Source organism: Octopus sinensis, unplaced genomic scaffold (genome assembly GCF_006345805.1).
Source record: "Octopus sinensis unplaced genomic scaffold, ASM634580v1 Contig09730, whole genome shotgun sequence".
In the NCBI taxonomy this organism is placed as follows: domain Eukaryota; kingdom Metazoa; phylum Mollusca; class Cephalopoda; order Octopoda; family Octopodidae; genus Octopus; species Octopus sinensis.
The window spans coordinates 1-23,648 of record NW_021831880.1 but is presented as its reverse complement, the minus strand read 5'-3'; the positions used below and the strand labels follow the sequence as shown (position 1 = coordinate 23,648).

General features: G+C 38.8%; 1 protein-coding gene across 1 annotated transcript; it reads right to left on the bottom strand.

The window, feature by feature from the left end:
• Positions 1-5,440: 5,440 nt before the first annotated feature.
• LOC115228177 (WD repeat-containing protein 44-like) lies at positions 5,441-22,174 on the bottom strand. Its single transcript, XM_029798820.2, has 6 exons — positions 22,024-22,174; positions 20,514-20,705; positions 16,844-16,945; positions 13,508-13,623; positions 9,912-10,039; positions 5,441-6,143 (listed from the first exon to the last, which is right to left on the bottom strand). The coding sequence occupies exons 1-6, from the start codon at positions 22,120-22,122 to the stop codon at positions 5,959-5,961; spliced, it is 822 nt and encodes a 273-aa protein (XP_029654680.1). The 5' UTR covers positions 22,123-22,174; the 3' UTR covers positions 5,441-5,958.
• Between the last annotated feature and the right edge of the window lie 1,474 nt (positions 22,175-23,648).

The window sequence follows — 23,648 nt, the reverse complement described above, 5'->3', positions numbered from 1 at the left end:
CCACTTTATACCACTCAGCTGCTAAAAATGAGTTGTAGCTGTTATTCAAAAGGGCCAACCATGACACATTCTGGATCACACTGAATCTCCCTGAGAACTACATTGAGGGCACATGCATCTGTGGAGTACTCGGCCACTTGCATGTTAATAAGCAGGCTGTTCCATTGATCAAATTCAACTGGAATATACATGTAACCGATGAAGTGCCAGTCTATTGAAGGCATGTGGTTAGAAGGCTTGGCTAATAATTCTAAGCTCGTAAGTTCAATTCCCACCCCCACCACCCATACCGGAGAACACACTGTTTACACCATCCTCACCGGATATCCCCTCTACCATCGCCACCACTACGTGTGTCTGTTCCTCCTACCCCTCCTCCTCAATATACTTTGTCACTATGTATTTTACCCCTGCCTCTCTCCCCCTGGACAGAAGCAGCTAGCGCTGCAGCTCATCAAACGTCCCACTTAACCTGTTATCTTATGTTCCTCTGTTTTGAAATGTGTCACTGCCTCAACCGGCTATCTCCTTCCAGCCCCCTCCCCCACTCGTGATATCCTACGTTTTACTTCCTACTTTTCATTCTGTCTAGAACCTGCCACCAACCCTACCTGTCATCGTTTCTCTTTACCCCAAACCTTCCCCACTGGTGCTCCCCTATATTACATGCACCCCCCCACTCTCTCTGCCTCTCTCCTCTCTGCCGGAACCCTCCCCCCTGCCGCAATGCAACGAAAAAAGGCAATAACCGATCGTGGCCGATGCCAGACCCCTCTGGCACCTGTGCAGGTGGCACGTAAAAAGCACCCACTACACTCGCGGAGTGGTTGGCGTTAGGAAGGGCATCCAGCTGTAGAAACACTGCCAGATCAGACTGGAGCCTGGGGCAGTCCCTGCTCCCCAGACCCCGGTCAAACCGTCCAACCCGTGCTAGCATGGAAAACGGACGTTAAACGATGATGATGATGATGATGATACACATATATATACATATATATACACATATATATACATATATATACACATATACATATATATACACATATACATATATATATATACATACATATATATATACATACATATATATATATACATATATATATATACATATATATACATATATATAAGAAGCTTGCTTCCAGGTTTAGTCTGACCGGGTGGCACCTTGGGTAAGTATCCTCTACTATAGCCTCTCGCTGACCAAGGCTTTGTGAGTAGATTTGGTAGACGAAAACTAAAAGAAGCCTGTTGTATATATGTACATATATCTATATATCTGTGTTTGAATGCCACCATCACTTGACAACCGTTGTTGGTGTGTTTACATCCCTGTAACTTAGTGGTTTCACGAAAAAGACCAATAGAATAAATACTAGGCTTACAAAGAATAAGTCCAGGGGTTGGTTTATACGAGTAAAGGCAGTGCTCCAGCATGGCCACAGTCAAATGACTGAAACAAGTAAAAAAGTATATATATATATATATATATATGAAGAATATATATATATGAAGACGAACATAAAACAAGTAGAATATTTTGGTGAGATATTGCCATTTTAAAATGCTAAAGGGTTAAGGGTATGCATGCCTGTGGAGTACTCAGTCACTTCATGCTAATTTCAGAAGCAGACTATTCCATTGATTGGATCAACCAGGACCCTCATTATTGTAACCAATGGAAAGCCAGATTTATATATATACTAGCAGCATAGCCCGGCGTTGCCCGGGTATGCAAGAGCCCAAAGTAGGCAACGACTAATCCCAATCTAGTCCTTTCCCTCTGGGGAACGAAGGCGCATGTGTAGGTTGCAATGTCTTCTCTTCACTCCCAAATAACTATCAAACAGCTATCGATAATTCAACCCAACCAATTCCTACCAGGAAGAAATTACATTTGAGACTTTACCCCCAACTGTGCACCCATCCCAGTAAAATGTAGTAGTAGCCAGCCACTAAAAATAGACCAATAGCCAGTCAACAGGAGAAGGTCAAAAAGAGAATGTCTAGACTGAATTGATAGTCATGTCTGTGCTGATATAGTAATTATACTGTGACACTGAGTGGATGATCCAGCCCTTTAAGGATAACAACACAGTAGGATTGGGGGTCGTATGGTGCCAAAAAGAAACATTCTATTGATGACTCTGTAATATAACAATATCTGTCAGAGTGGTAACTGTTTCAAAAGACAGATACAAAAATGGCAAAAGACTACTTTACAACCGTGGTAATGAGGAAAAATAAATGTATGCAGTGAAAAAAGAACTTAATTCACATGGAAATGTAAATATCTCAACAAAAGGGAAACAATAGTCTTATTGTACAAAATTGCAAAAGTTGTAAAAATATGCCAAAAATTGTTAGCTGGGTTAGTCAAGTTGCTAAAACAGCAACAACTCAAGGAACAATGAAAATTCAACGCCTATTTTCTGGCCTGAATGGAATGTGCTATTTTCGGCAGTAGACCAGATCAATAAAGAACTAGAAAACCTGAACATAATTGAAAAGATTGACCATGCAGACTGGCGGTGTATGTAAAAAAAAAATAATAATAAGGTAAGAGTGTGTGCAGACTTCTCAACCAAGTTAAACAACTGCTTACCCACACAAAATTACCTACTTCCAAGCCCAGAAGTTTTTGCTAAACTAAATGGAGGAAAATTTTTTTCAAAGTTAGACCTCTCAGGAGTAAAAGTTTGGACAAGGAAGTTGAAAACCTTGTAAAAGGCCACAGGGGATTGAGCTGGCAGTGAAACTACCTACTACAAAATGTGAACCTTAGCCAGAAGTGAAAATACCATGTATGTTACAATTTCTCCTTCCCAATATTGTTTGCCATTTTTCTACATCCTTACATATACCTTATCACCTATTCAAAAGAATTTTGGCATGTCTTTCTTTCTTCACTGGTAACAGTTTATTAAATACTGATTTTACCTTTCTGGCAAACATTCTTTGGTGTCCTGAGAAAAAAAAAGACAACTTTCATCCCCTGCACAAATATGAGATATTTAACATATCCACAGTTAAACTATCCTACTCAACTACACTAAATTTAGCAAACAATATAACAACTGCAAGCCACCATAAATTAAAATCAAAGAGCTCTAAAAAAGAGAATAATTTAGTCTTAAGTACAAGAAATAAGACTATTAATAGAACTAAAAACTTAAGGACTTCATAGTAGTCAACACTATACATAAAAACACTCAACTTCAGACAGAACTAAGCTAACACAAGTGTATTTGTATTTTGATCTATTAAATGTTTCTTATATTTTAATATTATCTTCAATTACTTGATTCTTTCTTGCATGTATACCTGTATTTTAATAAAGCATCACAGTATCAACCAGGCCATCAGATGCTATTGTACACCACTGATCACAATGCACTTCCAATTCTGTCCTGTTTATGCCATTCTTTGCCATCTTGGCCCAAATTACTTCACTGAATTATCTTCTCATTATTATGGAGGCTTTCCAAGTAACCTTTTTCCAATCTCTTAGATACCACATGACACCTGCGCAGGTCCACCTGTTCTTTGTGAGCCTTGCAACGTGTGGCCCATCATAACTTGTGCTTTCAGAATTCTGCAATCACATCACTTGTTCCACTTGAATTATCTCATTTCAGATATTTCCTAATATAATAATGAGCATAGTGTTTAAGCACCCACTACACTCACGGAGTGGTTGGTGTTAGGAAGGGCATCCAGCCGTAGAAACACTGCCAGATTTGACTGGGCCTGATGAAGCCTTCTGGCTTCACAGACCCCAGTAGAACCGTCCAACCCATGCTAGCATGGAAAACGGACGCTAAACGATGATGATGATGATATATATATAATAATCATTATTTGAAGGAATAAATTAATTATTCATTTTGAATTGATAAAAGGTGTTTTTTTCTAATATTTTATATATATATATATATATATATATATTTGTCCTATTTGTCCAGAATTACACCGGAGGAAGAGAGAAAATAGTAATTCAGTGAAGGACAAGTAGCGAGAGTAATATCCCTTACTGAGAGGGAGTGAGAGAAAGTAATAGCAATGAGAGAAAGGAAGGGGTGATAGATGAATGGAGAAAAAAAGGGTGAAAAAAATCAGCGTTTCAACTCTATGTGAGTATATGTGTGTACAAGGGAAGTATGTGAATGTTTGTATGTGTGATTATTATCTACCTTATTTATATATAAAATACAACAATTAGCAGTCATTATTGATGGCACATGGTCAGCTAGTGCTGTCATAATGACATTTCTACCATAGATCTTTCCACGGTCAATATTCTATCCTCTTCATAATAGCAGTCCATATCTCACTTGCATATAAGAGTGCAGGTAGGAAGGTGCTACTGAAGAGTCTGCTATGTATCATATTATCTACCTTTATCTTGAGCACATTCTTTAGAGAGGAAAAATGCCATCCATCATGAAGCATAGCATTACTTGTTCCAAACATGAAACAATGGGTCATGCACTGGTACTTATTTAGGGTAAAAGAATAAAGACCCCCTTTTAGTCATGACTGTCCATGGGATTGCACCTAGAAAGTTCCCCTCTGAGGCACAAGTCTGGGCAAGGTTGTTTACGGAAGACCAGCAGTCACCCATGCATACCAGCATGGTATGCATGTAGTTGAGTAGGATATTTAACTGTTAAATATCTCATAAATGTTTCTTATATTTTAATATCTTCAATTACTTGATTCTTTCTTGCATGTATACCTGTATTTTAATAAAGCATCACAGTATCAACCAGGCCATCAGATGCTATTGTACACCACTGATCACAATGTGCTTCCAATTCTGTCCTGTTTATGCCATTCTCCTCTCCATGCCACTGATGTTATCCAGGGGAAAGGCAAACACCAATGCATCTTAGCACCAGTGACGTTGCAACTCATTTCTACAGCTGAGTGAACTGGAGCAACATGAAATAAAGTGTCTTGTTCAAGAACATGACATACAGCCTGGTCCAGGAATCAAACTCACTAACTCATGATTATGAGTGCGATGCTCTAAACACTGAGCTGTGTGCCTTCACAGTACTTATTTAGCAATCTTAAAATTAGCAAATAATTTGCATGTAAGTCAAATAATGGTATTAAGTTTAGTAATGGTAATATGTTTAGTATAGGACAGTGCTTTTCAACATTTTTGCTGGAGCGGAACCCCAAGGAAACATTCCACTGGCTTGAGGAACCCCTGTGCAATAATTTAATAGTCTTATGCACACATATCTGCACAGGAGAATTAAAAATTACTGCCGATTTTAGCAGTTTTGTAACTTCTTGTGGAACCCCTGGACTGTACTGGCGGAACTCTAAGGTTCCGCGGAACCCTGGTTGAAAACCACTGGTATAGGAATTCTGAAAAGGGAAAATTTCTGGTTAAAAAATAAATATTAAAGAGAAAATACAGAGATACAGAAGCTAGATTTTTATTAAAAGATCGATACTCAAAAGGAATATATTTTAAAGGAAGATTGTTTATGTCTCAGTATTAACCAGTGGTATCACAGATTAACATGTGAATTTTATACGAGAAATATTGGTCATAGTTCAAGTTAGCTCCTAGCAGAAGTGCTAAAAGGCTTAACCAAAACAAATTTATTATTTGGAAACAATTACTCAAAAGAAATCAACAATGCCCTGGTACTGGATGAACGATATACGCAAAGATAACACTGTAATATAACAGAAGAGCTGGCTCATTTTATATCCGTTTTACTGATGCTATCTTTAACCAGATGAAACTAAATTTTAGGAGCAAATGTTTATATAGCTTGGCACCTTTCCTTGAATCAGCCGCTCTGTTAACTGGAATTGGTATTTTCATGTGTTCTTGAGAAACCATTTATCAAGATTTGATTAGCATTTGAGATACTGCTGAACAGTCTAGAGTTGAGCAAGAAGTTTAAAACAACAGGAGATTGGTTCCAACAATCAAGCAGAATTTTTTATCCTACATTGCATGACTTTGACGGCACCTGTGAAATCTGCACTGACAATAATCTCTCTCTCGTCTGATATTTCTGAATCTGAGCTTGATGTTCCAGTATTAGTGTTGGATTTGAGCATCAATTGTGGATTGGGTGCAAGAACAGCAACTGTTACAACTGCATTATGGACTGAAAATAAAAATCCAACCATTAACAGAACATTCATCTTTAAATATTTAAACATCAAATAGTAATTGTTATATTTTGGGATGGTCATTTTTTCCTTCTTTTTGTCAAATAAACAAACGCACTATATATATTTGTTCTTTATTCAGATTTATTTTATAATTGTTCTTGTTACAAGATGTGTGACAAAAGATTTCCAGAGAAACATAGGATATAAAATAAGAACAACAAGAGCACTCAGAGAGTGCAGACCTCTGCCAAGGCAACACCGTCCTCTCAACGGTTAGCCAGAGATCATTTTTAAAAGGAGAATATCCGAAATAAACTCAACTGCTCTCACAAGTGAGAATATTAAAAAATGAACCTGACCGCTCTCAAAAAAATTAAATTTTAAAAAATGGAAAAATAATCTAGAATCCTAGTTTGATACCTGATCAATTCCAATAGTAGCCATGGAATGTGAAGTTGGGTGTGCAGGCTGTGTTTGTAATGCTGTGTGTGTGTGTGTTGTCTGCAGTGGGAACAGGGACAGTTTTCTCTGATGAAGACCCTTTTTTAGTCTATCCACAGATATAGTGTTTTTACAGCATTTAAGGTCTATAGTGAAAAATTTATCAGTGCATGAAAAAATCCGGAAAGGACCTACATATGGAGCTGTTAACCCTTTCGTTACTGTATTTATTTTAAGATGCTCTGTGTTTCTTTCAATTATTTTAAATATAACAAAGAATTTAGTAAAATAACTTAATTATCATTAAGCTAGTGTTAGGAACATAAATTGCGACTAAGGTTTGGTGGTATATTTTAATGAAAAACTTATGAAAACAAGACACTTGTACAACAGGGCCAGAGCCGGTTTTGGCCAGGTTGGTAATGAAAGGGTTAAAGGAGGTCTAACAACATCGTTGCACACAAAAATGTGAGTCCAAGAAGTAAAGCTTCCTTCAAGGCAGAACTAGAAATGCAATTGTCAAGTAGGTAAGAGGTTTTAAACAGGAGCGATATATTCAAAATTGGTTTGACTAAAAATTATCAAGAATAAATTAAATTTATTATTGTTAATGTTATTTCATTTCTGAATAGTTTTGCTGCCATTTGTTTATGCAGTTTGATTTCTTTATCCATCAGTTTCTACTAAGATAGAGACGCAAGTAAAAATAATAAAGAAATGAAAATAAAACTTTGGAAACAGCAATGCCACCGTAATTTACGTGGAAACCACGAGGATCCTTTCAAGGGAGATAATCAGAGATTGTAATACTTCATGTAAAGTAAATATAAGAAATAATCCGGAATCCTTGTCCAGCACCGGATCGATCTCAAAATCTAATCAGTTCGTGTGAGTCACAAGGCCAAACATCCCTGAAAGTTTCATTCGAATCCATCTAGCGGTTCTTGAGATATCTTGTCCATGGACAAACAAACAAACACAAGTGAAAACAATACCTCTGCCTTTTTACTAAGGTGGAGGTAATAAATCTGGAGTGAAGAACAAATACAAAGAGCATGTGTTTATTTGGTAACAAAAAAAAAAAAAAAAATTACCATCCCGAAATATAACAATATCTGATTCACCACAAGATTTCAGATCAGAAATCTCGCAAAAGAAATACATAAATGGTAAATTATTTCATTTACTTGTTTCAGTCATTTGACTGCAGCCATGCTGGAGCACCACCTTTTAGTCGAGCAAATCGACCCCAGGACTTATTCTTTGTAAGCCTAGTACTTATTCTATCGGTCTATTTTGCCGAACTGTTAAGTTACAGAGACGCAAACACACCAGCATCTGTTGTCAAGCGATGTTGGGGGGACAAACACAGACACACAAACACAGACACACACACACACACACATATATATATATATATATATATATATATATATATATATATATATATATATATATATATATATATACTAGCAGTATCGCCCGGCGTTGCTCGGATTTGTAAGGGAAATAACTATATAAGCATTTTTAGAGATGTAAAGTATAATAGCCATCTCAATATGGCTAACCACAAAGGGGGGTGTTACTGTAGCTTTTTACGTTCTGAGATTTAATAATACATTTTAGAGAGTTACTTCCCTTATATAATAGCAAAAAAATGCATTAAAAATGGGAAAAAATTATGGGAAATTTTTTTTTAAATCGTAGACTCATCGTAGACACGTGCTAATACCCAGAAGGGCTCGATATGAGTCACGACTATAAGATACCCGCTTTTAGTTACACTGCACCGCAAAATGTGGGAGTAGTTAGGAATCTAAATCGGAGGAGACAGACACACAACTTCACTTTTATATATAAAGATATATACACGATGGGCTTCTTTCAGTTTCCGTCTACCAAATCCACTCACAAGGCTTTGGTCGGCCCGAGACTATAGTAGAAGACACTTGCCCAAGGTGCCACACATTAGGACTGAATCCGGAACCATGTGGCTGGTAAGCAAGCTACATACCACACAGCCACTCCTGGTTAATACTTTGCAATTATTAAATGTTACAGGTTCAGTCAGACTAATTAAAAAAAATTTGAATTAGTTACTACACAATAATTACCAATCCAAAAGCGTCACTAGATAACCCGCTTCAATGGTGTCGTTACTAAGCTTCAAAATCTAAGATGGCACATTATCCAAATGGCTTTCTGTATATTCTTCAAACATCCGAGAAGAATCTTAATGACATTTTTGTGTCTTAACAATTTCAAGAAATAAATTTACATTATAGGCACAGGAGTGGCTTTGTGGTAAATAGCTTGCTTCCAAACCACATGGTTCCGGGTTCATTCTCACTGCGTGGCACCTTGGGCAAGTGTCTTCTACTATAGCCTCGGGTCAACCAAAGCCTTGTGAGTGGATTTGGTAGACGGAAACTGAAAGAAGCCCATCATATGTATATATATGTATGTGTGTGTATATGTTTGTGTGTCTGTGTTTGTCCCCGCCAACATCGCTTGACAACTGATGCTGGTGTGGTTACGTCCCCGTAACTTAGCGGTTCGGCAAAAGAGACCGACAGAATAAGTACTAGGCTTCCAAAGAATAAGTCCTGGTGTCGATTTGCTTGACTAAAGGCGGTGCTCCAGCACGGCCGCAGTCAAATGACTGAAACAAGTAAAAGAGTATTTGCAACAATTACTCAAGAAACATTAAAAACAAATACAAACACTAATAAAAGTGTATTGCATATCTACTTATGAGACATTCTTTTACTCTTTTATTCTTTTACTTGTTTCAGGCATTTAACTGCTGCCCATGCTGGAGCATCGCTTTAACCCTTTTGTTACCATTGCAGTGTTACTCAAGAAACAGGAAGAAAGAGTGAGAGAAAGTTGGGGTGAAAGAATACAACAGGGGTCGCCATAACCCCCTGCCAGAGCCTCGTGGATCTTTAGGTGTTTTCGCTCAATAAACACACACAATGTCCGGTCTGGGAATCGAAACCATGATCCTCTAACTGCAAGTCCGCTGCCCTAACCACTGGGCCATTGCTCCTCCACTCAATGAGTACTATGCTTTAAAACATAAGCACTGCAGTTGATTTATTTAACTAAGCCCTTCAAGGTGGTGCCCTAGCACAGCTGCAGTCCAATGACTGAAACAGGTAAAAGGATACATAAGAGGGGTTACTGGTCCATAGAAATATCTAAAAAGAGGCAAACACAGAATAAGTCATGCTCTCAATCAGGAAGGTGGTGGATTTGGTAGATTAAGATCATAGAATTGATAAAAACAGAGAAAGAAATTATGAGGAATGTATTACCTTTGATGGCTTCCCAATAATCATTCCGATCTCGACGAGCAGATGAGAATTTGTAATAATCATGATGAGTTTTCCATAAATAAATGAAATGGTCTTCAGAACCACAAATAATATATTTTCCTTTTGTACTGGAGGGAGAGAGAAACATATAGTGTGTGTATATATATGCATATAGTTCAAGTTTACAGAAAACAAAGGACGAAGACAGGTGAAGGAACAACAAGCAGGTATATTAGTTTAATACATTACTAGCAGTATCGCAGTATCGCGTTGCTTGGGTTTGTTTCGACCCTTTAGAATTGGAATTTTTGAAAAGTAAAAATTTTGCATTATGTAGCTTGTTATTCTTTTTGAGTTGAACATTTTTCTGGTTGAAATACACCGAAAAATGACGACACAGCAGTCAAAACATTGTAAAAAATAGGGATTTTCATAGAAAAAAAGCACCTTTTTGATGTAAATAATTTTTGGTCTTAACATGGTCCGATTTGAATTTTATCGTCTACGGAATGAAGAGCAAGCCTTCTATCATACTCTCAATTTTGGTCAACTAGGGCCACAGGGTCTCGGAGGAGATAGTGTTAGTTGAAGGCTACTAAACCTGCCACACACAGACAACTTCAACTTTATATATATATATAGATTTACATTTGATGGATATTTGTCCTCATCTTGTTTGTTGTTAACACAACGTTTTGGCTGATAATTTCCCCAAAATACCTGATGAAAGCTGGAAGGTATATCAGCCGAAACATTGTGTTAACAACAAACAAGATGAGGACAAATATCCATCAAATGTAAATAATGTACGTAATTCCTCATCTCTTAAATATAGAACTGTATTAGTTTAATGTTCAGGAAGAATGGAAAAATCTTTGACGTTTCGAGCCTACCCTCTTTAACAGGAAGGATTGAGAGGGGAAAAAATGGAGAGAGAAAAAAGTGTGTAGGGATTAATGGTTCAACATGATGAAACGGCCAGAAGAAAGACATAGACAGACAGATAGATAGATAAAACATATTTAAAGGTAAATATTTAAACAGATCTCATATATATATAAATAGGTAGTACATGGAATGTATATAGAATGCATATAATATATATATATTGGACAAAAGAGATAACAAAGCCAAGGCTGTGAGGAGTTTTCAGGACATATATAAGGAAAGAGATATAGTCTATATATATATATCATACACACACACACACACACATGTATATCCATATATATAATATAAGTAGTAAATGTAGTATATATAGAATGCATATGATAATATCAAATGTAAACATTTAAGAAGGTATATATACCATACAGGTAGCACATGTAATGCATGTAGAATGCGTAAAATAGAGTCAAAGGTAAATATTTATACATGTATGAGGTTTGATCAATAAGTATCTGAACTGTTGCCATAGTAATGAAGCTAAAAGCATGCAGAATGAAGCCACTCAGCAAAGATTGACCTGAAACTCTGCTGTGCATGCGCATTGAGTTTTAATGTTCTAGTTCACTTCTGCTGTTTACGGCAGTGCTTGGAAGGAAGATGTGTAGTGTGTGATCATCGCATTGACCATGACAGAGAAAGTTGTCATGGTTATACCAGCTCAGAGGCCCGCGCAAAGTTGCAGAAAGTGTATAGAGAGAAGTGTACGAGCCACACACAAGTGTACGAGTGGTTCAGACGTTTCCAAGATGGCTGAAAAATGTCGATATTGATGAACGTTCTGGGAGACCCACATTTCTGTCTCTATTATTTGTTATATATATATATATATCACGTGATCACGTGACCGACCAGACCATCAGATGTTACACATCGCTGGTCACAATGCGTTCGCATTGTTTTAGCCTTCGAATGATGCCACCCCGCTGGCTAAGCGAGCAGGCCAACAGAAGAAAGAGTGGTGAAAGAGTACAGCAGGGATCACCACCCCCTGCCGGAGCCTCGTGGAGCTTTTAGGTGTTTTTGCTCAATAAACACTCACAACGCCCGGCCTGGGAATCGAAACCGCGATCCTACATCCGCAAGTCTGCTGCCCTAACCACTGGGCCATAATATATATATTATATATATTTAGATATACATATAGATCATTATCATCATTATCATTGTCGTTTAACATCTGCTTTCCATACTGGCATGAGTTGGACAGTTTGACTGAGGGCTGGCAAGCCCGAAGGCTGCACCAGGTTCCAATCTGATCTAGCAAAGTTTCCACAGCTGGATGCCCTTCCTAACATCAACCACTCTGAGAGTGTAGTGGGTGCCTTTACGTGCCACCGGCACAAGGGCCAGCCGGGTGGTACTGGCATCGACCATGATCAAATGGTGGCTTTTATGTGCCACCTGCACAGGAGCCAGTCAGGCGGTACTGGCAACAACCATGCTCAAATGGTATTTTTTACATGCCACTAGCACAGAAGCCAGTCAGGCGATGCTGGAAATGACCACGCTCGAATAATGCCATTTTACGTGCCACCGGCATGGGAGCCAGCCAGGCGGCCCTGGCAACAATCACACTTGAATGGTGTTTTTAATATTCCACTGGCATGGGGGCCAATCAGGCAGTATTGTCATCGGCCATGACAACGATTTCACTTGCTTCAATAGGTCTTCACAAGCGCAGTTTATTGCCCAATGATTGAAGGGTGCTCTTAAGTGGGTGAGCTGGCAGAAATGTTAGCACGCTGGGTGAAATGCTTAGCGGTATTTCGTCTGCCGCTACATTCTGAGTTCAAATTCCGCCGAGGTCAACTTTGCCTTCCATCCTTTCGGGGTCAATTAAATAATTACCTGTTACGCACTGGGGTTGATATAATCAACTTAATCCGTTTGTCTGTCCTTGTTTGTCCTCTCTGTGTTTAGCCCCTTGTGGGTAGTAAAGAAATAGGTACTCTTAAGTGGGCTGGTTATGCAGCACTGGCATAGGCCATGGTTATGGTCTCACTTGCCTTGCTAGGTCTTCTCAAGCACAGCATATCTCCAAAGGTCTCAGTCACTTGTCATTGCCTAGGTGATGCTGAATATTCGAAGGTCATGCCTCACCACCTCATCCCAGGTCTTCCAGGATATGCTTCTTCCACAGGTTCCCTCAACTGCTAGGGTGTGACACTTTTTCACACAGCTGTCCTCATCCATTCACAACACATGACCATACCAGCATAGTCATCTCTCTTGCACACCACATCTGATGCTTCTTAAGTCTAACTTTTCTCTCAGGGCGCTTACAGAAACAAATAGAGAGAATAAAAAAAAACTTGTGGATTTAGTGGTCAATCATGGTGAATGGTTGGACAGAGGTAGTTAAAAAAGAGAGAGGGAGAAGAGGAGATAATAAAGTACTGGTGATCCCAAAATGAAGGTGCATGTGTGTGTATGTGAGAGTGTGTGTGTGTGCATGTGGATAAGGGCTGATGTGTGGATGTGTGCGTGTGTAAGTGCATGCATCTGTAATATGTAGGTGTGTGGATGATAGCATCCAGCTGTAGAAACCATGCCAAATCAGACTGGAACCTGGTGCAGTCTACACACACACACATACACACACACACACATACATACATATACATATATTGTAAATGACTGCCCCTTACCTAAAGCTCGCTTTGATTTGGCTGCTGTTGTTCGTTCCACCTTTATATTTACAGGTAAGTGTTAGATCCCTCAAGTCATAAAGCCGAATTCTAGAATCGTTTGTGGTGACAAGAATCTGAAATAAAATGAAAATTGTAACATGAGAGAGAGAGAGAGAGAGAGAGAGAGAGAGAAAGACAAAGCCTTTAGTCCTATTCAAAAGTTTCAAGTTATGTGGCCTAATAAATTCACCCAGGCTTCTTTGACAGTTTTTGTTTTATCTCAGGAGGGTCATAATGATCCTCTTGAATTGGTCTTATTTTCACTTCTTTATTATTCATCAGTTTGTTAACTATTTAACCAATTAATTTGTTGATTGTTTGATTAACAATGAATCAGTGTTTCACAATAAAGGTCACTGAATTACAAAAAGCTACTCAATCAATCATGCAATAATAAGATGCATTTAATCATAACAGGTTGCGTTTATAAATAAGCCTAAGACTTGGTGGTAAATTAGTAGTGAATATGGTAGGGGTGGTGGTTTCAAGTGGCAGCATTTCTCAACAACCATCAAACAGTTCCACGATCACCAGCAACAAATTCTCTTCTTTAAATCTCCTTAATTTCAGTTCTGCTATGACCGTTATTGGTTCAGGGACATAGGCGAGATGTTAAAGTGAGGCGGAGTAGATGTGGCTGTTGCGTGTCGGTATAAGAAGAGAGATGGAGAGGGGGGTTTCAGTCAAATTGTTAAGAGGCCGAAGAAAAAGAAAACACATTGTTCTGGACAAGTAAGAACCGTGGGATGTGTAGTGCAAAGTCAGGGTTTGGGTTAATTAGAGAATTATTGAGGAGGATGTAAACGAGGCAATCAGAAGAACTGACAGAATAATTAACATAAGACATTTAACATTTCATCTAACAGTAGCCATGATTTCTAAGAATGATGAGTAATACCCTCACATATCTACTGCAACCTCCATCCCTGAACCTCTCCTCTATTTCTCTCCATCATTTGCTACAGTCCCCTCTAACCTGCCCACTCCCTTAGTTTAAACCTCCGTATCACCTCACCTATATATTCTCACCACCCCTAATGTCACTTGAGGGCATGTTCTGACACATCTTCAATATCATATCTCTCACTATTGCTCCCTTTATCTTACTCTCCAACTCACTCTCCTTTCCTTTCCTTTCCACTTGGAGTAGCCATGTACCTACTCTTCAGCAAGACACCTACCTCTGTCCCTTCTATACCTTTAACCTTTCAACTGGCACAAAGCCATACCATCTCAATACAACTCCCCGCTCCCAGTTGAGTGGTTTTTGTTTTGCAAGATACTTGGTGCCCCTGTTGGTGTTGGTGCCACATAAGTGGTTGGCATTAGGAGGAGCATCCAGCTGTAGAAACCATGCCAAAAACAGACAATGGAACCTGGTGTGGCCCCTGGCCTTGCCAGTTCCTGTCAAGCTGTCCAACCCATGCCAGCATGGAAAACAGACGTTAGATGATGAGGTGGAGTAAATTAAGTAGTTCTACAAGGTAATGGTAAAGTTATCTTCTTGAGGCATATAGAATCACAAGGGCCAGTTTCCCGGTTTCATGGCATATATATATTCCCCACTTGGCTGGGACGCCGGTCTGTGGCAGGATTACTCATTTTTGCCAGCTGAATGGACTGGAGCAAGGTGAGGTGGAGTGTTTTGCTCAAGAATACAATGCATTGCCCAGTCCAGGAATCGAAACCACAATCTTATGATCATGAGTTCAATACACTAACCACTAAACCACGTGGCTCCATAGTTCTATGAGGCTTTTCCTTCAGAGTCTCTCACTAGAAGTGATGACAGTAACGTCATCAATATAGACTGCTGGGCATTAAAAAAACTCAGTAGAGATGAACAGCTTGTAAGAGCGTTTTGAGTAAGCATTCACTGGAATTCTGTTCTCACTTCATACTTTGAGGCACCACCTGGACGCCTCATCACCATTATATATCTCTCCACAGCATCTATGGATTCATTTTCCGTCTCTCTTTCCTAAATGTGTTTAGCCAAGTAGCCTCCCCTACAACATGAACCTCTTCTACCCCCATCTTCTCATACTTTGGTTCTCATCTCCTAGCATAAATCCCCACCCCACTCGGGTTTTGTAGCATTTGTGACCTCAATAGTGCTAGTTGCATGAGAAAAGCATCAAGTACACACTGTCAAACTGTCCAACCCTTACCAGTATGGAACATGGACATTAATTGATAACGATGATTACCCAATCTATTAATTAGAAATTTTGAAGCTATAAACACAAGAATTCAAGAGCAGATGTCTTCCATAAGTTTAAATGCTGATGACACTGGAGAATTTGGCAAAGAGCTTCAGAAAAGGTTCTAAGTCTGAGAGACCAATGGTATTAAGGTCAACATGGCAATGACCAAAATGTTAGTAAAAGACAATACAAAATTCTAGTGCCATCTGGTGAGTGGAATTGATTAAAGAGTGGGCAAAGAAGTAAGTATTTAATAATTGGAATTCAGTGAAAATGATGAGTACCTGAAAGATGCAGCGTGATCTCTGGTAAATCGACAGAGAATTAAGACTTTAAATGTGATACACACACAGCAGTGGTTAGTCACTTGTGAAATGAAGTCCATGAGCTTTTCATAAATAGTAGATTGCTTTTATTACCAAAGTCATCTAAATGGTGTTGGTAGTTTTAGAGAAAGTATATTAACTAGAGTAAGAAAATAAAAGTTAAGAGATCTGAAGACTTTACAGGAATCAAAGAGTTTCTCTGTAGGTGCAAAAGGCGGACAGTATGAGGGGTGTGCAAATGCAATATTGCATGGTGGTAAGATATAGACAGCAATTTAGATCTGGTCAAATTTATGGCATTTTGTCCCTGGTGGGTGAAGGCATGTGGCCAAGTGGCTACATTGTTGCACTCGTGATTGTAAGGTCTTGGTTTCAATCTCCAGACCCAGAGGTGCATTGTGTTCTTGAGCAAAACACTTCATTTCATGTTGCTCCAGTTCACTCAGCTGTGAAAGAGTAACCCTGCAATGGACTGGTGACCCATCCAAGGGGAATATTGCGATCTTGGTTACTTATACGCCATGGAACCCAGGTGGTCAACCTGATGAGTCATAAGACCTGAGGCAGTAATATCCAAGGGATTTAATTTACTTTTTTAACAATTCACACCCTGGGATAGTAAAACCCTGCTACACTGAATTCTTCATGAAATATTTAATAGTCCCAAATTAGGGTTTCTCTTTAAATCAATGTTCCACAGATAAACAGATGAAAATATAAAGAAAGACGAATAAACATGGACTTTTAAAACGATTTCCTACCTTATCTTCGCCATGCAGTGGTTCTATACCGGTCACTTTTCTGCCTTTTGCATTTTTACCTCTCGTTGATCGAACATGGATCTGAGTAGAATATTTTAGTTGCTAAAATGAAAAAAATGAAAAAAAAGAAAAATATACAGAAAAATCAATACTGATAAACTGAAAGATCAAGATCAAGATGATAATAGTGCTCTCCATTTGCAATCACAATAAACTTATTGCTATTGGTTTGAATATCTATTTCTTTATTACCCACAGGGGGGCTAAACATAGAGGGGACAAACAAGGACAGACATAGGTATTAAGTCGATTACTTCGACCCCAGTGCGTAACTGGTACTTATTTAATCGACCCTGAAAGGATGAAAGGCAAAGTCGACCTCGGCGGAATTTGAACTCACAACGTAACTGCAGACGAAATACTGCTAAACATTTCGCCCGGCATGCTAACGTTTCTGCCAGCTCGCCGCCTTATTGGTTTGAATACCAGCAAGTTTTTATGTCAATATTTTACTCTTTTACTTGTTTCAGTCATTTGACTGTGGCCATGCTGGAGCACCACCTTTAGTCGAGCAAATCAACCCCAGGATTTATTCTTTGTAAGCCTAGTACTTATTCTATCAGTCTCTTTTGCCGAACCGCTAAGTTACAGGGGCGTAAATACACCACCATTGATTGTTGGAGGGACAAACACAGACACACAAACATATACAAACACATAAATACATATATATATATACATATATACAACAGGTTTCTTTCAGTTTCCATCTACTAAATCCACTCACAAGGCTTTGGTTTGGCCAAGGCTATAGTAGAAGACACTTGCCCAAATTGCCACACAGTGGGACTGAACCCGGAACCATGTGGTTGGTAAGCAAGCTACTTACCACACAGCCACTCCTACGCCTATTTTGTTAATTATGTAACTAAAAGTGTTTTGAATAATTCTAACAGCATGGAAGCAAGTTGATTGATGAGGAAACCAAAAAAATTATAAAATGATGATGACATTTCTATTGGTTTTAATGCTGTCCGACTAATTGGTTCTTTGTCTTATGTTGCTGGAAATCATCAGCCATGCTGATCATTCAAGTGTGACAGTGAATAAATAACCAAAATAAATAACCAAAGTCGTTATTTGGTGTAAAATTCAAAGTAGACTGTACACGGACAAATGTATTCATCATCATCATCATCATCATCGTTTAGCGTCCGCTTTCCATGCTAGCATGGGTTGGACGGTTCAGCTGGGGTCTGGGAAGCCAGAAGGCTGCACCAGGCCCAGTCTGATCTGGCAATGTTTCTACGGCCGGATGCCCTTCCTAACGCCAACCACTCCATGAGTGTAGTGGGTGCTTTTTACATGCCACTGGCACAGGTGCCAGACGAGGCTGGCAAACGGCCACGATCGGATGGTGTTTTTACGTGCCACCGGCATGGGGGCCAGGTGAGGCTGGCAATGGCCACGAACGGATGGTGCTTTTTACGTGCCATAGACAGCATGTATTTTACAGCTAAGTATGTTTTGGGCTAGCAACGACAAAACACATTAGAGAGATGTTGACTAAAATTATAACTGAAAATCAAAGTTCTCTTTTGAACTCATGATCATGATATTGATCATCCTCACCATCATTAAACACCCTCCTTCCATGCTGGTATGGGTTGGATGATTTGACAGGATCCAGCCAAGCAGAAAACTACACCAGACTTCTATGTCTGTTTTGGTATGGCTTTTACGGCTGGATGCCCTTCCTAGCACCAGTCACCCTACAGAGTGGACTGAGTGCATTTTACGTGGTGCCAGCACAAGCAATGCTTTTTACGGGGCACCAGCACTGGCAGGGTCACCGAATAACTTGCAACACAAGGAATCTTTGAGAGGGGAGGGGGCATTGCAGGCGGGGATCTTGTATAATAAATTTGGTATTTAACCCTTTAGCAATCAGATTACTCTGTCGGATGTAATGTTTATTTATTTACATTGTTTTAAATTAATCGTGTATTATCTTGTAGCTATGAGATTTCAATGAGATAATTCATTATTTTTAGAATGCCATTGTAGGGTAGGTATGAGAGGCAGGATCTGGTTGGGTGGAATAAAACAGGTGGAATATTTTGGCCAGATGAGGCTGGTTTAAATACTAAAGAGTTAAAACCTTTGAGCTAGCAAAACTTTTACGAATATAATAAATGGAAAATAAGTAGATGTATAAGTAATTTAAGGTAGAATTTATTTGGTTGAAAAAGGTAACAGAAATAGGTGCATGTGAGGCTGTGTGGTAAGAAACTTGCTTCTTAGCCACATGGTTCTGGTTCCAATTCCACTGCATGACACCTTGATTAAGTATCTTCTACTGCAGCCTTGGGCTAACCAAAGCACTGTGGACTGATAGAATAAGTAATTATCATCATTGTTCGACCGTGGTCGAGTCAATGGAATTTACCATGCTACGCCAGACTTCATGGTCCATCATGGCATTACGGAGGTCCTGTTGCTGGATGCCTGTATCCCTGGAGATTACGTCAGGGTAGGAGAGTGTGTGCCCTCTGGTATTGCGAGTAGATGGCTTCCAGAGGAGAAGAGTAGAAATTGCCTCGTTTTCAGCTCTACAACAATGTCCAGCAAACTGGACTCTCCTACCTTTCACAAGAGATGACACAGGTGGCACTTTCCCATATATTTGCATTTTGGTTGGATGACGCTTCCACGAGAGATTTTGAGCTCTCATAAGGAGGCGAGTGTAGATTCCATCCAACCGCCTCTCAAGCTTCTTTGATAACGTCCAGGTTTCTGAATAAGTAATAGGCTTACAAAGAGTAAGTCCTGGGGTTGATTTGTTTGACTAAAGGCAGTGCTCCAGCATGGCCACAGTCAAATGACTGAAGCAAATACAAGAATCATATGAGCAGTATCCTTCATTTTCAAACTTCTCTGAAAACAATATCTGGTCATGGGGAAATATTAACTTGCTTTGAAACAAGTGAGGACTGGTGACAGGAAGGGCATCTGGCAGTAGATAATCTGCCTCACTAATTTCTGTCTAATCCGTGCAAACATAGGAAACTGGATGTTCAAACAATGCTGATGTATATATTTTAGCATTAGTTGATAATTGGTGAGGGCCCATGACTCAGTGGTAAGAGCGTTGGGCTCACAATCATGAGGTAGTGAGTTCGATTCCTGGACTGGGCTTTGCATTGTGTTCTTGAGCAAGACATTTTATTTCACATTGCTCCAGTTCAGAAATGGGTTGCGATGCCACTGGTGTCAAGTTGTATCGCCCTTTGCATTTCTCTTGGATAACATTGGCGGTATTTCGGCTGCCGTTACGGTGTGAGTTCAAATTCCGCCGAGGTCGACTTTGCCTTTCATCCTTTCGGGGTCGATAAATTAAGTACCAGTTACGCACTGGGTCAATGTAATCGACTTAATACCTATGTCTGTCCTTGTTTGTCCCCTCTATGTTTAGCCCCTTGTGGGTAATAAAGAAATAGGTCTGCATGGGCGACTGCTGGTCTTCCACAAGCAACCTTGCCCAGACTTGTGCCTCAGAGGGGAACTTTCTAAGTGTAATTCCATGGTCATTCATGACCAAAGGGGATTTTTACCCTTAAACCTTTTAGACGATAATTAAAGAGGGGTTAACAAAAAAGTCGGTTCTTACCTCTGTTGTAAAAAATATGCATTTACCATCATAAGTGCCAACTACTGCATATTTCCCATTATTACAGAAGTTAGCAGTTGTGATTAAATTAGACGGACTGCTCACTTCATTCCAGAGAGTCACTTTTTTATCAGGTATATTCCATAACCGTAGTTTGCCATCAAGGGAACCACTTAGAAAGTACCGGTCATCCTGTAATTGATAAATAAATGTAAATAGGCAAAAAAAAAGCAAAGAGAGAGAAATGATTGCAATGTGTACATGTGTATATGAGCATATGTGCATGTGCATACATGCATATATGTCTACATGCATACGCATGGTGTGCATATATGTGTGCTTGTATATGTGCATGTATACATGTGAACACATGACTGTACACGTGTGTGAATACATGCATGTACATGCGTATGCATGTACATGCGTGTGCATGTACATGCGTATGCATGTGTGAATGTGCATGCGTGTGTCTTTTATGGACCCTGGGGGATCCATATAAAATTTTTGTGGGTCCACACAGCAAAATAGTAAATTGGGGATCTACAATAGTATTTTAAGGGCCACTGAAGAAAATTTGGTTTTAGATGTATGTTTTGGTAAGTATTGCAAGAAACAGCTAGGTTTCTTTATCTAACATTTGACATAGATCAACCTATACAAGTTAATGCATGAAAAACAAAATAGGACATTTATATAAATATGAAGAAACTAACATTTGTTCTTTTAGAAGCATCGAAATATGAATTGTACAATACAAACAAAACGACTTTTTAAAATTTGGAATACAGAATTGCCATTAGAACACCAGATATTCTGGGTAAATTACCCTTACATGGCTGTTTGTGGACACATTTTTCTGCCTTTTCTGGTGTTCTAATGGCAATACTGTGTTTGAAGAAAAAAAAAAAACGATATCTTCTTGATTGTATGGTACGAAATAGTAACTTTTAAAGAAGTTTCTATAAAACTAGTTTTTAACCCTTTAGTGTTTGCATTATTCTGCCAAAGTTAATCCTTTTTTATCCACATTGTTTTGAGTTAATCATGCATTATTTTGTAGCTATGAGATTTTGATGAGGTAGCTGTTAATTTTTAAAACGATATTGTAGGGTTGGTGTGAGAGACCAGATCTGGTCAGTTTGACCATAAAACAGGCAGAATACTTTTGGCCGGATATGGCTGGTTTAAATGCTAAAGGGTTAACCCTTTAGTATTTAAACCGGCCATATCCGGCCAAAATATTCTACCTGTTTTGTGTTCAAACTAGTCAGATATAGTCATTCATAGCTACCTTATTGTGTCATTTTAAAAATAAACAATCACATCATTGAAATCTCAAAGCCATGAAATGATGCAAGATTAATTTTACATGGTGTGAATACATAAGCTTTACATTTGGCAGAACAATCTAAATGCTAAAGGGTTAAACATTGAAATGGCTATAGGGGTTCACCAGAATAAAATAGTAATCAAAGGGAGTGCATAGAACCCTAGCTGCAAGCTGACTCACCTTAGGGTGAAAGACAATAGCTGTAACGAAGTCAATGTGCTGGAAAGTACATAAACATTCTCGTCGTGATATATGCCATAGCCGTACGGTTTTATCCATTGATGATGACAAAATGAAATAGTTCTAAAGAATAAAAAAAATGAAAATACAGAATAAAACATTGGATTTAATTAACTCCTTCGTTACAATATTTCTGTTGAGATATCTTGTTTGTTTCAATTAATTTTAAATAAAACAAAACTAACTGTTATTTTTAAGTAAGTGTTAGGAACATAAATTAAGACTAAGTGAAAGATTTTAATTCAGAATTTTTGAAAACAAGACATCTCTATATATATAAACGGCAAAATGTCTGTGTGCATGTCCTTTATACAAATCCACAATTTTTTAGTTAGAGGGCTCGCACTTTCTATGGTCATTCAAAACCGTCCAAGGGTGGTCGTGCACATCTTTACATTTCCCCAGCCACACCGCAAAACCATTAAAAAATCAATAGAAGTGACTTTTGGTGAATTTTCTATCCAAAACCCAATCAAAATGCCCAAAACTTGATACGCCAATTGAATGCCAGCTAGCTGTATGTGATTGGTCGGAGATTTGGACAGTACTCGCGTGTATGTGCGCACGCACGCAGCTGTATATGCATGCACCAGCACTATGACCCGGCAACGCCGGGTTAGTGCTAGTTTGTACTACAGAATTTGGGGTGGGAGTGGGGTTCTTAGGCAGGTTGGTATCAAAAGGATGAATTAGATCACTGAGAAAAAATCAGTGGTAATTGAAATGTCTCAAAATGTTGTTTTTTACTAATTAGAAGCTTTCTAAAAGCAAATTAGAAAATCATTAAATACTCTCTCTTTACTCTTTTACTTGTTTCAGTCATATGACTCTGGCCATGCTGGAGCACCGCCTTTAGTCGATCAAATCGACCCCAGGACTTATTCTTTGTAAGCCTAGTACTTATTTTATCGGTCTCTTTTTTGCCGAACCGCTAAGTTATGGGGATGTAAACACACCAGCATCTGTTGTCAAGTGATGTTGGGGGGACAAACATATACACACAAACACGCACATACATATATATATATATATATAATATATATATATATATATATATATATATATATATATATACACATACATATATACGACGGGCTTCTTTCAGTTTCCGTCTACCAAATCCACTCACAAGGCTTTGGTCAGCCCGAGGCTATAGTAGAAGACACTTACCCAAGGTGCCACGCAGTGGGACTGAACCCGGAACCATGTGGTTCGTAAGCAAGCTACTTACCACACAGCCACTCCTATACCTATGTGAGGGATTTCTAAAGGTTTAAAATTTTGAAGAGTTTAATAGCAGTTTAATAGCATTTTTAGGTTGGACCTGACTCTGCTATTTGCCATTGTAAAACATATTTGCAGAAAATTAAAAGCAGATGCCTAGTTGTTGATTCTGAACTGGAATCTCTAAAAAGAACACAAACAAAATCAAGAATAGAAATAATGAGAGGGGGTAGGGGGCAGAATATCTGATAATTTAGGGTCCCAAAATAAGTCATTAGAATGTCACAGGAAAGAATTACAAGACAAATTCTTTAAACCAAGCCATTTAGCAGGAGACTTGG

Excerpts from the sequence above, each read along its gene's own strand:
- LOC115228177 (XM_029798820.2), bottom strand. The coding sequence starts at position 22,122 with ATGGATAAAACCGTACGGCTATGGCATATATCACGACGAGAATGTTTA. Across the intron at positions 13,624-16,843 it reads CACTGCATGGCGAAGATAAG|ATTCTTGTCACCACAAACGA; the intron begins GTAGGAAATCGT and ends ATTTTATTTCAG. Across the intron at positions 10,040-13,507 it reads CAAATCAAAGCGAGCTTTAG|TACAAAAGGAAAATATATTA; the intron begins GTAAGGGGCAGT and ends CTCTCCCTCCAG.